The sequence below is a fragment of the Apus apus genome, chromosome 1, assembly GCF_020740795.1.
Source record: "Apus apus isolate bApuApu2 chromosome 1, bApuApu2.pri.cur, whole genome shotgun sequence".
In the NCBI taxonomy this organism is placed as follows: Eukaryota; Metazoa; Chordata; class Aves; order Apodiformes; family Apodidae; genus Apus; species Apus apus.
Window position 1 is genome coordinate 26,515,812 of NC_067282.1, and position 16,461 is coordinate 26,532,272.

General features: G+C 42.7%; 2 protein-coding genes across 4 annotated transcripts in view; one reads left to right on the forward strand and one right to left on the reverse strand.

Moving 5' to 3' along the window:
- Window positions 1–7,209, forward strand: part of LOC127379988 (complement C4-like) — a 61,998-nt gene extending 54,789 nt beyond the window's left edge. For 2 of the 3 annotated variants that reach the window (XM_051608324.1, XM_051608342.1), the window contains 6 exons: window positions 826–934; window positions 2,136–2,225; window positions 2,600–2,692; window positions 3,465–3,548; window positions 5,580–5,712; window positions 6,877–7,209. In XM_051608324.1, the coding sequence (XP_051464284.1) occupies window positions 826–934; window positions 2,136–2,225; window positions 2,600–2,692; window positions 3,465–3,548; window positions 5,580–5,712; window positions 6,877–7,015 (648 nt within the window). In that variant the 3' untranslated portion in view covers window positions 7,016–7,209. Of the gene's footprint in view, window positions 1–6; window positions 783–825; window positions 935–2,135; window positions 2,226–2,599; window positions 2,693–3,464; window positions 3,549–5,579; window positions 5,713–6,876 lie in introns of those variants that run through there. The other variant, XM_051608331.1, reaches the window with a different exon arrangement.
- A 1,908-nt stretch (window positions 7,210–9,117) lies between these two features.
- On the reverse strand, window positions 9,118–16,108 carry LOC127380098 (stomatin-like protein 3). Its single transcript, XM_051608559.1, has 4 exons — window positions 16,057–16,108; window positions 11,769–11,872; window positions 10,854–10,949; window positions 9,118–9,629 (listed from the first exon to the last, which is right to left on the reverse strand). The coding sequence occupies exons 1-4, from the start codon at window positions 16,106–16,108 to the stop codon at window positions 9,429–9,431; spliced, it is 453 nt and encodes a 150-aa protein (XP_051464519.1). The 3' UTR covers window positions 9,118–9,428.
- Between the last annotated feature and the right edge of the window lie 353 nt (window positions 16,109–16,461).

The window sequence follows — 16,461 nt, forward strand, 5'->3', positions numbered from 1 at the left end:
TTCCAGGAGGTGTAGCCCATGTTTCAGATTTTGGCTTTGGCATCAAAAAAAAAGAGAAATCTTCTCTAGCCAGAAGAGATGTTTTTCACCCAAGATTAACAAAATGTTAACTGGTGGTCCTGTAAATTCCACATGGACACCTTGCATGTGAAGTTCAGTGTTTCTGGATTGAGATACATATAGTGACAAACAAATGTAAATATCAAACCCTCTAGCTTCTGTGTATATTTACCCATATTTTGGGTAATGACTTCACCCTAAACCCACTTGAGCTGCTTCACCTCCATAGTGAAGGCTTGGGGATCCCTATAGAAAGCACATACAGGGCAACGATTTTTTTAAATGTAAGATGATAGACAAACGAAAAAATGTAAATGTTACTGCTGCTATGACTGCCCTAGGTAGTTTGTGCATTATTATAGGTCAAGATCTGTCCCTTTTTTACTAAGCAAAGTGTATGCACTGGCGGCCACTGGTACAGGACACATTGTGAATATCTGTTACACCCATTACTCCTGTGCTAAGTGGCTTTACATGAAAGCTGAAAAGTAAAACCCAAAGTAGTGAGTTTGAGTTTCAGACAGAGCAAATCTGGACAAATCTTGTAAAACTACCTTTACCAGGCTTAGCTCATCAGCAAAATCTCCCAATAAAATCATGGAAGGAAATGCCTTATTCAAGTTGAGGCTACAGCTATCAGGTTTAACTCACCTATGCCATCAGAAACAAGCATTCAACAGCTAGTACAGGCACAATATAATAAGGAACTGACTGGGGAGAAAGAGTTCATCTGCTTGTCATAACTGTTGTTCTTTTCTCCTCCAGCTCACAAGTGGACCAGAACCAGACTGCGTATCATTTGGGGCAAAGCAAATCAATCCCATGGGCTTGGTTCAGCCAGCAAATGCCATCCTTTATGATTTTTACAATCCAGGTAAGGGCACAAAAGAAAAATAAAAGCAAAAAAAAAAAAGCAGATACATACCTGATTGAGAAAGAAACCCTCAAGAACAAACTCCAGTCTATAAAAAGGTGATTTTGATATAGTTTGTGAAACCATGTGGTTTTGTCAAACGTTAAAATAACCTGCCTCGAATACTGTCTTCTACTACCATGGCTTAAGGTCATCTAAACAGACATCCTCTCAGGAAGGGTCTGTTACTGAAAACGGACTGAAAATTACAGAATCACAGGCTGGCTGGGTTGGAAGGGACCTTAAAGATCAGCTAGTCCAACCCCTAGCTATGGGCAGGAACATCTTCCATGAAGCCAGGTTGCTCCAAGGCCCATCCAACCTGGCCTGGAACAATCCTGGTGAGGGGACAGACACAGAATATACAAACCTTTACACTCATGGATTTATAAATCAGGTTTCCTGAGTTCCTGTTTGTCGTTATGCTTTTAAGTGTGTTCCACTGCCCTTCTATGCATCTAAGATAGGCAACTTTAGAGGTTTGGCTTATGTACTGTGCTTGCTGAGGGAACCCGTCTTGTTCCCCATTAAAAGAAGGTTAAATGCAAACCATCCCAATTTGTCAGAGTTATGTAAGCAATATTTGAAAATTAGGTCAAATCCCTACCTTGCCTGAAGCTGAGGGATACAAGACAGTTTACACAAGGTTTAAATCATTAACTACTGATGAACCTATCTCCTTCTTCCGAAATAGAGCAGTGCTCACTGTAGTTCTATGATCAAAAGATACTTTTAAGAGGGATGCTTTTCAGAGAAAACAAACAACCAAAAATAAGGCAAGAGTGCAACTTTAGAAAAACCCCAAACAAGAACACAAGCTAAACAAAACCAAAACCAACCAAACAAAAAACCCAAAAAACCAAAAACAAACCAAGAACAACCCCCTCAAATAAATAAATAAATAAATAGACCCCACAACTAACAAAAAAACCCAAACAAAACCAAAACCCAAGCCAGGTTGTTGCCCAGCTGAAAGGCAAGGTGATCCCTGTACTCTAGGTGTCTAGGAAATAGGTCTTTCTGGACTGCTGATGTGCACCTAGCCCCTTAGTGTTCTGGTTTCTCTGGGCCAGGGAAAAGTTGGGCTGCAACTGTAGGTTCTTCTGCATAGGCTTTCCCAGCTGAGCTCTCTGAGACAAGCCATTTTGTTTCTTCTCCACAGACAGAAAGTGCAGCATATTCTACAGTGCTCCCCAGCACAGTGCCATGCTTTCAAAGGTGTGCAATGCCAAGGTGTGCCAGTGTGCAGAAGGTAAGGGATGACTAACCAGGCTGGTCTAAAAAAAGATAGTTACATCTATGAACCATTAATTTGAGAACTGCTAAGCCCAGAAAGGACAATTACGATTATCCTAATGCATAATAGATGACACAGAGTATCCTCTAGTGTGTTCAGTACCAAATTGAAAACTTTTTTCTAAGATATCCGTGATTGATTTGGCAGTTGAATGCAAGGTGTGAGCACATATGCACACATACATATGTAAAAACCCTCCACAGAAAAGTTTTTCTGCCATTTTATTCTACTTTCTGTTACAGCATTGAGTGAATGGATATGTGCAAACTGTGTTTTACTTAAATATCCATGCGTACAGAGACACGTATCATTTATTTTCTCCACTCTAGGTCCCTGCCCAAGACAAAGACTGACTTTCAGTAAAGCTGTAACACAAGACACACGCTTTAGTTTTGTCTGCTACCATCCTATTGCGGATTATGGTAAGGCAAAAAAGGCAACTGTCAATTTCATTTAAACATAGATATTTTTTACTAAGGAAAAAATTGCAGTTTTATATGCCAAGACCTCTCCTGAAATGGGTGGGGTTTCTGTATGTGGCCTAGTAGGCTGAGATAAAATGAAGTTATGTGCCATTACAGTCATCGGGGGGGAGAAAGAGAAAAGTGAAGGCCACAGAAAGATGCAGCTGGGTGCTGGGGGAAGGAAACATGGACAAATTACATTACGTGGTTTAGAAAAGCCCCGTGGTGTGAGCACAACCATCCCCTTCATCTCTGCTATTATAAGACGGAGATGAAAAGTAGGCTTTGTGTTACATGCCATAGCTCAGCAGCTCCTTCTGTGGAGCTAGACAAATATTTTCTATTTTGTTGATTTGGCTTTCTGGCCTCTTCTTTGGATGGAAAGTTGGAAGAGCTACAGAAGGAAAACTGGTTCAGCAGCTTTGGTAAGTTAGATGCTAACAGAAGGACAGGAAAAAAAGTGAAAACTAATCATACAGGAGCTTATTTGAAAACAAAACAAAACAACAAACCATCAACACAAATCTAGAGGCCATTTATTAATACCTGGCTTTTCTAAAACATATTAAATATACAGGATTATTATCCTGTTTTTCATAACCACATAATTTGTGAATAGATGGCACACCAGCCTCTGTAAATAGACATCTGGTAAAAGTATAACTATTTTTACATTTTGGATGTAACTTCATGATTCCATCTGGCCTCACGCAGTTGTTGTCTGTTGCAGTGTATGAGGTGGAGATCCTCAGTAGTACACAGAAGAATGTTTTTGATTACTATGAGGGCAAAATCCACAGAATCCTTAAAGCCAGTAAGTATCAAAATGTTTGGCTCCTTTCATTCGCCTGTAGGAAGACCAGGTTGATTACATGTTCACCAGTATGAGCCATTGTCCTGGTTTGAGCCAGGATGAAGCCAGTTTTCTTTTAACTGATTTTTTTTCTTTTCAGTGAGCTTTCTTTTAACTAGTAGCAAAGTGTTCCAACTTGGAATGCTAATGCTGGAATGTTTTTGTAATTGGTGGGACTTCAAGGTCACATCTTTGTCCTGCTGGCTAAGGCACCACCAGGAGATCTATGACCCCCCCCCGGTGACAGGGGGGGGTGACTGTGGCAGCCATGCAGATGCCTTTTCTTCCTGTAGGAAGTAGGGTCAGATACACTTCTATGCTAGGTTTGTAAGAAGACAGATTTCTTGCAAGTCTCATTTGGTGCAGCTACCTCACTGCCCAGTTCAGCTCAGGGGTAGGTTGCTTTGGTTCACATTGTGCACCAATCCCAGTGTACATGAGCTTCAGTCCCTTCAGATGAAATTAAACCACAAGACACATTCCAGCTGCATTCAGTCCATGACTTAAAACTCGAGCTGGTCTAAGATAAACCCTCCAAAAATATGCATAGTGTGGATAATAGGTCTTCTGCATCAGCTATTCCACTTTACAGACTGCTGTTACTGAGCCACATTTTTTCTACTGTAGACATACCCATGGATCTCTGTTTTGATGCTAGATGAAGATTTTAAGTGCTTGTTAATTAATTATTAAGCACTAGCAACCCTTGCAGAACAGAGTGAGAGCTGTCTACAATGCCTTGCCTGTAGTGAGTGAACACAGGAAAACTTCTATAACTTTGATTTAATGATAAAAACAAAGAGGAATTTCCCTGTTGCTTTAGGTGCAGTGTAAAGATTTGCACTGCTCTCAGAAAACATCCTTTTTTAGGCCTGCCACCCCTTACTGAACCTTACTGAACCTTACTTTATCAGCAGAATCAGTGAACAGTGATATTCTTCAAAGTAATTTCTGGAGAGGCTGCCAGGTGACATCTCAGCCTTCAACCACTGTGGTGTCATGTGGTTGTCAGTTTTGAGCTTGGCAGCCAGAGATTGCCTTTAAAAAGCAACTTCAAAGGTTTCAAAATCTTCCCTGTCTGGAACCAAATAATTATCTCCTTTGATATTTGCCCAGGGGACTGGCAATGTCACCCAGTATGTCATAGCACACAATTTATGATCTGAGCCCATTGTCCAGTTCCTGGCCAAAAATCAAGTCAATACTTTGTGTGTCCAGAGACAGCATCAGTCATACCCAGGACCTTTCATATGCAAGGAAATGTTACTGTACCTACTGATCAAAACAGCAGCTATGGGGAATTACAGTACCATGATGGAAAATTTCATTAATCCTTCTAGAAAACCTACAGGATCTAAAAGGATTTAGAGCTCTGGGCCCCAGTGCATTTGTACTGACAAGTCACAGGCAAGCACTGGGAATATTTTGTTTCTTGGCAGCTGAGAGAAATATCCTTTGAATCTGAAGAGAAGCCTTCCCTCTTTTCCACGTCATTATATTTGATCTCTTTGAAATTCCCTTTGTTTTGTACTGTATGACACAGCTTATGAACATCAACAAGATTTCAGCAGGCTTGGGAAAGGCTGGGAAGAGGCATGAAGTCATGATGATGAAGAAAAAGAAGGCACTGCATTCAAAACAGTTCATGACTGAACTAGAGTTATCATCTTCTGTGTTTTATGGAGCTGTTTTGAATGAGGACGGTCTCTGTTGCCATTATCAAGGGTAGATGAGAATTAGTAGGGTGAATTCTCATTCCCTGGACTCCTGGGCATTATTTCAGTACCAGTCCTTGCAAATAAAATGTTGGTTCAGGAGACAGATGGAAACACTTATTTCTGTTTGAGAGTCAGCAAAACATAATTTTACAGATGTACACTCTTTTCACTGTTTGGAGTACTTCGATTATTAATACAATTGGTTGTGTCCTGTGGGTTATGGTTCTGCTCTTTACTGAAGAAGTTAATGAGGTTTTCTTTTCTTGTGCCACAGCTGCTGATGAAAGCATCCAAGTGGGTGCCCACCGACAGTTCCTAAAGCGTTCCACGTGCAAGTTAAATGTAGTTGTTGGCAAACGGTACCTCCTCATGGGGAAAGATGGGCAAACAGTTGATTGCAACAAGAAGTAAGTGCAATGGCTTCTGAGCATCAGTGGCTGCTACCACAGACCATGAACCCAAGAGTTGCTCTATTAGAATACATCCAGAAGCAAAGGCAAGGCAAAATTTCTTAAGGGCTGATTCTGCCAGCTTTACTAAAATGTGAAGAGTACCACTCCACAGGCAGAAGGCAAGCTGTGGGGAACACAGCTCTATAAACTCATCTATCTCTGCAGAGCCTGGTTCCCATGCTTCTCAGAATCAAAATCTGGCCCTTACTCCACTGGGGTAAAACTCACAGCTACAAAAGGAGAATGGGAAACACTACACAGTTCCATCCACTGCAGATGCCTTATACAGCCCCTGTGTTCGCAAAAGAAACTGGTGGGACCATGGCTAAGAGCAGCTCACAAAGTTTGTGTTATATCATGCATGCAAATATCATATTCTTCTCATTTCTCATGGTCGTATCTTAATCAAAAAAGGGAATTTATCTGAGTAGGATTTAGTCTGAGGCTATCAAATACTCAGCAAGGAAGACACAAATATTTCATTTCTCTGCACAGAAAATGGAGAAAGGTAGTCCCTCTGAAAGCTTCTAGGGGGGAGACCTCCTCAGGCAAACTGTGAGCACCATTTCCTAAAACATTAACTCTCCTCTCCCCCTCTCTATATGACACAAAGATGAGTGTGAAGCTGGAGGCCTACTTCAACAGAAGGCTGCTAAAGGCTGAAGACTCCCACCAGAGGTGCAACCTCCAAAGACTCCTCCAGTCCAGGCATAAAATGCCAGAAGCTACACAGCTTCTTACCACAGAAAATTCAGAAATGTTTTGGGATACTCTGTTGAAACTCAACTCCCCTTCCCTGTGCCCCATTGGTGTTCACTGGGGCTTTTTGTGCCACTCCAGAAAACTCTAATAGAAACTTAGCCCAAGCTTCCCTGGTGTCACTCAAAGCACAAGTACAGCCAGGTTTGTCCCAGCTTGGCACTGACACTTCCCAAACTCTAGTCAAAACTCAGTTAACCTGTAGTGAAACTAGGTTTCAGACAAGTTTCTTAGCTACCATAACTCCTCCCAGTCTCAGAGATGCCTCAGCGGGATGCAATGTCACAGGGTTTAGGCTTTCCCATTGCTCCACATCAGCAGCAGTGACTCATCTCCTTTTCCTGTCCCTCTTGCACTCAGGATGCAGTACCTCCTTGATGCACAGGCCTGGGTAGAGAAAATCCCAGAAGACAGCGAGTGCCGCACCACCCTGCACCGGCAAGACTGTGCCTACCTGAAGGACTTCTTGAACAGCCCTGACAACCCGTGCCTCCTCTGAACGCCTGCTCTGCTCCCCACATCTTATCCATGTGACTACAACTTGGCTTCCTCCTGAACTTTCTTAGCCAATTCTGTGCACCAGAGTGGCACCTGAGACGTTGAAGGGCTGCTTCTGTTGCTACTTGTTTTGCCTATTGGGGTTTCTTCTTGTAGATGTATGTGTGGGGGGTAATACAACAAAACTTGCAGTTACTCTACTTGTTATTGTGTTTATTGTGCCTGAGACTGGTGAAGAGAGAGCTGGAATTTGTGCCTCCCTGATCCATTATACAACAAAGCAGTTATCCTGCAGTGTCAAATGGAAAATCATTGGGCTTGCAGAGCTGGTTAATTCCTCCAGTCACTATGGCTAGAGAAAAACAAAACAAAACAAAACAAAACAAACAAACAAACATAAAAGAAGCCAAGCAATCTGCGTAGCTCAGAAAGAAGTCTGGATGTTCGTGTCCTTATCAAGCACAGCCTGAGTTACACTGCTTCCGAAAGAAAAGAGATACTAACACTCATACTTCAGCACATCAGTTAATTTCTTATTTTATTTATGAGTCCTCAGTAGGGGAACAAATGACCCCACTTGCACAAGAGCAGGATTCCCATACACACTTCTGAAGCTGGAACTGGAACTAGCACAGCATCAGGGATGAGCAACTGGACTGGATGTGTCCTGTGCTTGACCCAAGAGTCCTGCATGGGCTAGTTAGTGCCAGTAGCTCACAGAGGGCACAGAATTGCTTTTTAATTGCCCTCTGTAGTCACATGTCTTTCAAGTCCTTTTTTTTCCTTTTTATTTTTTTTTTCCTAGAGTTGAATTAATTTTTAATTACTTTGATGGAAAACCTGACACAATCTGTGGTTGGACTTTTCTAAAGCTTTGCTGCTTCTGAGGCTATGCAAACAGCTCTGTCAGGGAAATATTTGCCAGGGAAAGGTGGGGATTTTGCTGACACAGTTAGAAAGGCTTCCACAAATGGCAAACTAAGTTGACCATGAAAAATAACCCCAAAACTCAAAACCTCTCTTAGCATAAGAAATAGTCTGTAAAAAAAAAAAAATAATTTATAACATTACTAAATAGATGACTTGTAAATACAGGTTTAACTTCTTTAGTTTGCTGCCAAAATTCCATTTAGCAGTCATGTCTGAAGCCGAGAAGAGCTGCAATGAAAAGCTGTGGTTGCTGAACCAGTCACCATCCTCAGATGCTCATATCCTTGTCTTTGTGCCAGCAGCTACTGAGTGCAAAAATTTGCCACCTGGATTGTGTGTGTTATACTGCAGTAAAAATTAAGAAGGACCTGGATCAATAATATTGTATTAGTAAGTTAATGCTGATCTGGTTAATTTGGAGTCAAATGACCCCACTGGATAGGAGGGGGAGGAGCAAGCCTTGTGTGGAGGAGACACTACACATCAGCAGCACCTACCTAAGCAGCTACCCCACAAGAACCTTCAGATTCCTAACAGACAGTCCATGACTGTATGCCAGCAACTGCAAGCTGTCCAGGTATTTTTGAAGGTTGTAAACTCAAGTGTAATGACAGCTCAACTCAGGTATGAGCAACATGCCCCATTCAGCTGCCAGGTGTTTCTTGAATGGAGGGTGGGGAAGGCTTGGTCTATAAAAACCTGCACCACAGCTTCATTACAACTGCCAAGGAGGATGAGAAACCTCCTGAAGGTGCAAGACAGGCACTTAAATTAACATAGGACAATTTGTTTTCTTTGAGGTTTGTCCCACCTTTCAAATTTAGGAAATATGCCTGTAATACCTGGACTTATATTCTCTTTTATTACGAGCTTATTAGAAGTGTCAGCAATATGGCAAACTCCAGCTGAGGTCAGTAAAACAAGTGCCGATTTCTACTCATGTATGACAAAATATAGGTCATTCCACTGACATACCAATGATCCAGTAACTCTGCTAACAGTTATGAAAGAACACCCCTAAAGTTAGGGGTCAAATCCTTCTTTCCACTCCACAGGACTCAAGTTAAATACCAGTATCTGACATTTTCACTGTGTGGAGTACACCAAGAGTTCATAGGTTCTTGCTTAGCAGACAAATCATCAAATAATTTCTACACTCAAGACTCCATAAAATGTGGTGAAAAGCATAATTAAAATTTCATATTAGGTCTAACATGGATTTTACATATTTTATTGCATTTTGCATATATTCTTTCCGTTTCACTTGGAGATGATTCTAAGCTGAAACTGCTTAGAGCTTGAACCTTGCAAATGCAGTCTCCTCATGTGGGAGCTATGTGTGACTATTAAACTATTTTTACTCTTTTTTTTTTGGTACAGAGGACTCATGCATGCTTCAACTTTCATCCTGGTAACCTGGAAGTCCTTGCTTCCTGTGAAACACTTTAAATCCCTCTCCCCAAGGATCTAGTGTAGAACAGTCTCTAGCCCCCTCTGTTTTTCTGCCCCAAACTCTCAAGCATATTTATAGGGAGAGGGAAGACAATGGTGGAGTTATTCTCTGCTGCCAATGTTGTTAATGTTTGCAGGTGGCGCAGCTGAAGCCCTGCTGGAGACTCGGCCAGCACCATGCAGGCCTGCTTCAGGGCCTTAGAAGCATTCATTTCTCCCTCTGCTGCCACAGCCTGCAAAGTAAGAGAAACGGAAAAGGCATTGTGATTTTACTGCTACAGCTGTCCTTTCTGCTATAGGAGGTGAAAACAGTGAGGTTTTGCATTTTCAAGTAACAGAGGGAAATGCAGGTATCTGCAATAACATGAATTTTTATTAGAGTTTAATGGCCTAGGGCTCTGGAAATGGAAATGGGCAGATTGCAGTTCTCAAATCTGCCATGAGACTTTTGGCAGAAACTTCTCCCATGCCTTTGTTTAGTTTCCTCTCTTTAGATCATAAGCCATTTATGGTAGAGAATGTGTGTCCCAAGGAAAGACACCTCCCAGGTCCAGATTCCTGCACCACCTGTAGGCCTGCACATTAGGAATGTTGTCCTAAGGTCTCACCTATCCTGTGAAGCAGTCCCCACTCTCCCTTTGCTGGAGAAGAGAACTGAAAATTCCTGTTTCAAGATCAAGCTTGATGGGGCTCTGAGCAATCTGTTCTAGTGTGAGATTTCCCTGCTTATTGTCAAGGGTGTTGGAGTAGATGATCTTTAGAGGTCCCTTCCAACCCAAGACATTCTATGATTTTATTTTTCTAATCACAGTACCTCTCTTAGGTGCCCACAGCCATGAAGAAGAGCTCTGTGCCTGCCCTAGCTGCTCTTTGGACCACACGGCTCTTATGCAAGAGGAGAGACAGTACTGGAAGGGATTTTTCCTCTTATTTCAACTTCCAGTTTGACCAGTTTCATTGCACAGAGATGTTAACTGCACCAATGCAAATACCTCATGTCGTTAGGTTTGTCTTTGTGATTTGTAACCTGATGCTAGGTCAATATAACAAATTCTGTATACACGCAGAGTGTCCCTGCCCTGACACTTTTGTCATTTTCAGAGCAGAAGACAGCTGAAGGGCTGGCAGCAATGAGCACTGCTGAAGTGAGGTACCAGGAGAGTGGCCACAGTTACTCAAAAAGGTTTGTGGCAAAGCAGAAGACTGCATTTAAACCTCTCCCATCCCCCACCAGTGTCTGCTGCATGAGCTCAACCTTCTGTTGTCCAACTTAAAACAGCAAAGCTATAACTGGCATCAAGATCCTCAATCTTCAGTATTGGGCTGTGACAGGGGGGTGGCTTTATCTTCTCTTAGGAAAAAAACAAACAGCCTGCAGACAAAGAAACTTATAGACCTCTGCAATTCTCTATGTGGCTAGAGTGCATCGTAATAAAATAAAAGCAGTGCATCCTAACGGAATAAAACTGAATGCACTCACCTGGTCCCTTTGCTTTCTTCGTCAGTATACGTCCCAGCTGAAATACAACAGCACGTTCATATTCTCTGACAACCTAGGAAAATATTTTAAATTTAGAATTTTACAACTAATTCTATTCCTGCTCTCTGGTCTGATTTTTTTTTTAATCTTCGGCACCCATATTCAATGTGAAAAAGTAAAAAAAATACAGGAACCAATAAAGCTACAACAATCACTATGCATTTTACATCTTTTCCTCACCTCATGGTTTGCTGGAAGCACTGAGGCCCTGGCCATACAAACAGAATACAAACCAGATTGAATATGAAAGAATTGCCACTGATCAATGAGGCTAACTACAACTCTCTTAATACCAGTGCTGCACTCAGGGGAGCTGTGGGAGCTGTCTCAGACAGTCTAGCTAACTACTTTGGTTAGTGTATGAGGACTACTCAAGGCCTTTTATTCAGGGTAATCACCCTGGTAGCTCATCCCTAAAAATTGCTTTAAATTGATCATATGCCCATCTCTTGAAGGGCCATTTTGTTTGCTTAGGTTGTCTAGTTGCTCTACGCAGGGTCCCGTGTTACCATGTACTCGTGTTAATCACTATGGCTGGCAGCATCAAGTAGGAGTCCTTCAGAGGACTTTGTAGATTTATCCTCCCTGGGAAGTTGAACTGATGATGGAAGTTGAGACTGAAAGAAATTCAATTAGTAAGTTGTGATGATACCAAAAGTCAGTGGAAGAACATGGATCTCAGTCCCAGACCACATCTTTGGTATAAGCCCTTACAATTTCCAAGAAGTGAATGTGAAGTGTCTTGTCTTGATAAAATCAATAAATCAATAAACATTAGTAACAATTATGTTAATAGAGCACCCTTTATGCACCCAAAATACCATCAGCTTACCTTGATACATACCCAGATGGAAATAGGAAAGGTAATAAGCACCAGGAGAAATGAAAGGGAAACCAGGATCCAGCCACAGACACCAATTCCTTCTCGCCTGTTGGCTATAAGGCAAAAACAAATACACAAAATTAAAGGAAGAAAAGCAGTGAATGCAAATTTTGAAGAGTTCTCTGAGGGATGTAGATCTAGCAATGAGGGATTATGAAGTCCACAGAGACTTGCTCCCTCTTACCTCCCTTCCATCACTCACAGAAAGCTGTAAAGCACCTAAGCAAACACGCAACCTTATGTCCCTTCTGACCCAAAGGTTAAAAGGTTCAGAAAGAACATTTTGCTACAGGAAAAAGGAGAAATTAAAAATACCATTGCCAAAACTGGGGGCTCTGAAGGAGAGATAAATCATTGGGTGGAGTATCCATGGGTATGAATCTCTGCCAGTGTGCCATTGCTGGGCAAAATATTTAATGTATATGATACACGTAATAATTGGGGGGAACTCCTGTTGTCTTTAGGTGAACAATTTGAGGAATGTTGATGGACCAGTTCATTCACTGGACCATAAGCTTCAAAATCAGTGCTCGTCAGAATGCACGCCTGTGCATTTTGAGCAGTTCTCTCACTGCATTCAGCTCATCTCATCCCAAAATTTCATTATTTAATTATAATGAAATCAAAATATATAAAAATAATTTCATTATTTTAGTGCCTGAAGGGAAGGCAATGGTAAGTTGTTGTTCAAGTACTAAAAGTTCGGGAGGCTCTTTCTAAGGAAAAAGTGATCAAGGAATAGCTGCTCTTTGAAGAGAAGAGCACCTGTTTTTAGGTCCTCTAAGAGGCATGGAAGTGCTCAAAGAGCGAATCAGGACAGTCCTGCTAGCAGGACACAGTGCTGCAAGGTCAACTGAACTTTGCTAAATGCAGAAATGCCTGGGATCAGGAGAGTCATGAGAAAAGCAGAAGCAGCAAGGAAGTGGGCTGGGCTAGCCCCAGGGGTTGCCTGGCTGCCAGGTTTGGTCCAGAAAAGGATTTTTGCAGGCATGAGCATCAGCAGAGGGGAAGGTGAATGTCACAGCTGATTTCCCAATGCAAGAGGGAGAGGCAGGATGGAAAGACAAAGGTTCAGAGGTCTCCTTAGAGAACCTTGCCCATGCTGATGGAAAGACGCAGCGTGTTTGGGATATGTTACTTCAAAGGCATATGGTAGCGCTGGGAATTTCTGACATCAAATAAAATACATATGGAGATAGAAACTGATAAACAGAACACAATTTTATACATTGTGAGAAAAAACTTGTCACCGAAGTGAAAGAGCCTCAGGCTACCTGATCTGGTAACAGACCAGTGGAGCAGGACTGGCAGGTTTGTCAGAAAACCTCCAGCAAGGCTAGAGGAGGAGACAGAAGAGCACAGCTCCTTCCTCTCTCCCCTACCTGTGTGCATGGCTGCACTGCAGCTGCCGGGAATGCCAGCTGCAAACCTGAGGCTTCCAACCAAGCTCTCGGCTGCCTGCAGTTTGGCCCTTCCTGCTTCTGAGAAGGAATCTTCCACTACATATTTAATCACTCACATAAATATGTTTGCGTCCAAGAAAGCCAGGTTTCAGGCCTCCCTTTGACTGCCCTGAGAGTTGGGCACAGAACAGCTGCACCGGGGGCCTGGCTTTCCTCCTGACCCTTTCCAACCAACAGTAATTTGGAATCCCTGGTTGTTCTTTGAGATATCAGCTATGCTGCGATCAGTGGTAAGAAAGGTTTTAGAAGCTCCTCTGAGTAAATTACCATGCAAATGTTAAGGTCATGTGTATGAAGACAGGATTTCTAGGATTTAATGTGAAAATCTTTTAACGCTTTCAGTGCATCTTATTTGCCACAGTATTTTTCACATTACACCAGTAGTGTGTCAGGTGTGTCAGGTACCTTAAGCATCTTTGAATCTGTGGGAAGAGATCAATGAAACACATGAAATGGGCGTAATTTGTAGTTCTTTACCTGAAGCTTGGGGAAATAAATCACAAAGGGATGTTTTGTTCAGCAACATTCAACATTCCTCTCTGTCTTTATTTCACCTAAATTATTAGCTCACAGAAAAATGTCTGAAGATCTTTTTTCTCCAGTGCCAAACTTGGTTATGAAGAACCTCTTCAAAAGCAATTTTGAATTGTAACATCACTTGCCATCATCCACACGAGACCACTGTGAAGTTACTTGGAAGGATAAAATGGCTGGGAACAAATGGCTGCACTCTGCAGAATGATATTTAAGTAATGAATGAGAAGAAACGGGTCAATCACTTGTAACTGCTATCAGCAAGAAGCTCACATCCAAAACTTGACAAGTACATGTGAATCCTTCTCCATGTGTGGAGAACTGGCCTCCGAAAGTATGTCTCTCACTGAAATTGACTGTAATAGAGAGATGCAACAGAAAAAATGAAATAAAAATAAAGGAGGAAGGGGCTCCTGCCCCGGGGCAGGGGCAGGGGTCGTGGCTGGGACTTCATCCCGAGCTGCACGTGGGCCTGGGAGCGGAGGCCTGAGACTGCAAAGCAAGGAATGCCAAGCCCATAAAGACGACCTTGTGGGTCATTACCGTGTTCACTGTCTGCTGCTGCTGGCACAACGGAGGGAGAAGAGAAGAAGACAAGAGAGAGAGGAGAAGGAAAACCAAATAAAAGGAGCCGAGCTGAATGCAGCCCTGGCTGAGACGACCACAGGGCATGACTTTGCCACCAGAGCCAGGTCCAGTGAGGAAAACAGCTTCTTGTCAGACTCCTCGCCTCTCCAGCGCTCTTGAGACCATCAGAGGAAAGCTCTTCAGGGCGACAGCAGTGAGTGGCCCTGCCACCTGTGCTGTGTCCAGACTCCAAAAGAGCAGACCCCTGCATGCCCAGGCACATGGCAGCCCAGCTGCCAGAGGCACCAGAAGCATGAAGGCAGCAGCTGCTGCAGCCCCTGCTGTCCCTGCCGCTGGTGCCACCTCCGCTGGATCTGCCACCGCTGCCACAGCTCGCCTCACCCCCCGGCTCCAGGAGGACGTGAGCACAACATCACCATCCAAACCTTTCACCTTGAATGCCCTCTCCCCCGGGTGTGTAATCGGCCCCTGGCTTGCACTCACTTTCGTCGACCTGCAAGGAAAGGCTCAGGCTCTTAACCACCCTTTCTGTTATTGCTTTCATACACACATATTCCCTGGTGTATTTACAGCATCTCCTCCCACTCTCCACTGCTCTTTTTGATATTTTAGTAAAAGTTAAAACTTGCCTGTGCATGTGTGTGTGTGCTTCTGAGAGGAGCTTCTCAATCGGATATACATCCGGTGGAAGCAAACAAGCTCCCAGCCAGGGATGGACTCAGCAAAGTAATTCAAAGTCTATCCTGACTACATATAATTGGTGTCAGAAAATCCTGATAAACAAACAGGGAGACTGTGCCCTGAGATAAGGCAGTTTCAACCCCAAACTGGGTTCAGACCGTGACAGCATGATAACTGTTCTAGAGATCCTGTTGCCGCATAGCTTCCAAGGAGAAAAGAAGGATATGACAGCATGCCTTTATAATAAGTTAATCCAGACCTACATCTCAAGAAAACATCACAGATGTTCTCAGAGTACCCCAAAGTTTCAAACCATTTTACCACAAGACAAATGGAAGAGTCCAGAAAAACACAATAAAGAAGAATAAGGATCAGTCACAACTCAACATACCAGTGACCTTGTATTGCCGTTCATGTATTTGGATTACAGGAGGCATAAACACCAAAACCCTCACTTGAGTCTATAGTCTTGAGCAAAAAACTGCAATGCACCACAAAATGTTAAAGCTCATCCATCTGCAGTTCTGGAAATGCTCCAGGACACTCCTAAGATTCACTTTTTTTCTTGAGATACTCATTTGCATTTGGACTCTATGATCTTAAAGGTATTTTCCAACCTAAATGATTCTGTGATTCTATGATAATGAACACACTTGATATTCAAAACCATGATGTGGGTATCAAACTTGAAAATCAAATTAAAAACTCATGCCCATGTTGTCTTGTGAAGATTATAAAGAATGGTGGGCAAAAACCAGCAACCAATAAGAGATGGAGTAGCTGCAGCATTTTGTAACCACAAAGTACCCTCTTGCTTTCTGTAAGTGCCCAAACCAATCCCACCGGAATTTTCATTTCCAGCCTTTATGAGAGCCATGAATGCCTGGAAACTAATGTACTTTTTTTGCTTGATTATTTTTGCTTAGTTTTGTTATTATTGAGAAACAAATGACATACACACAGAGTCTTACCAATTAGATGCTCTGTGTTGTTTTTCTTGGGCGTTTCTCTCTGGGGATCCATCCCATTCAAGGTAAGCTTTTCCCCTCACAGATGAGACAGCAGCACACCTTGAAACAGGAGTGCTCATGCAAAGCACTGAGCAGAGAAGCAGGGTGAGAGGAGAAATCCCCACTTGTACGAGAGCCTTCTGAGAGTTAGTTACCCTGGTGAGAGAGGGATGTTTACAGTCTTGTGGATCAGGGTTGTCTCAGATGTAACTCAATGGTCTTCTGGCTGGAGATGCACTTGGCACAGCTGATTCTACACCCCACAAAATCCAAGCTGAAAATTATTTCTATGAATCACTAGTATCTGCCACCAAAAAAACAAGAGCAGAAAGGGGAGATAAAAGTGTAAACAAGTGCTATGAGGAG

Bases quoted from the DNA above. Each gene is read 5' to 3' on its own strand.
- LOC127380098 (XM_051608559.1), bottom strand. From the start codon at position 16,108: ATGGATCCCCAGAGAGAAACGCCCAAGAAAAACAACACAGAGCATCTA. The intron at 10,950-11,768 runs GTAAGCTGATGG...ATATTTTCCTAG, and splicing joins CCATCTGGGTATGTATCAAG to GTTGTCAGAGAATATGAACG. The intron at 9,630-10,853 runs GTTAGGATGCAC...CTTACTTTGCAG, and splicing joins AGTGCATTCAGTTTTATTCC to GCTGTGGCAGCAGAGGGAGA.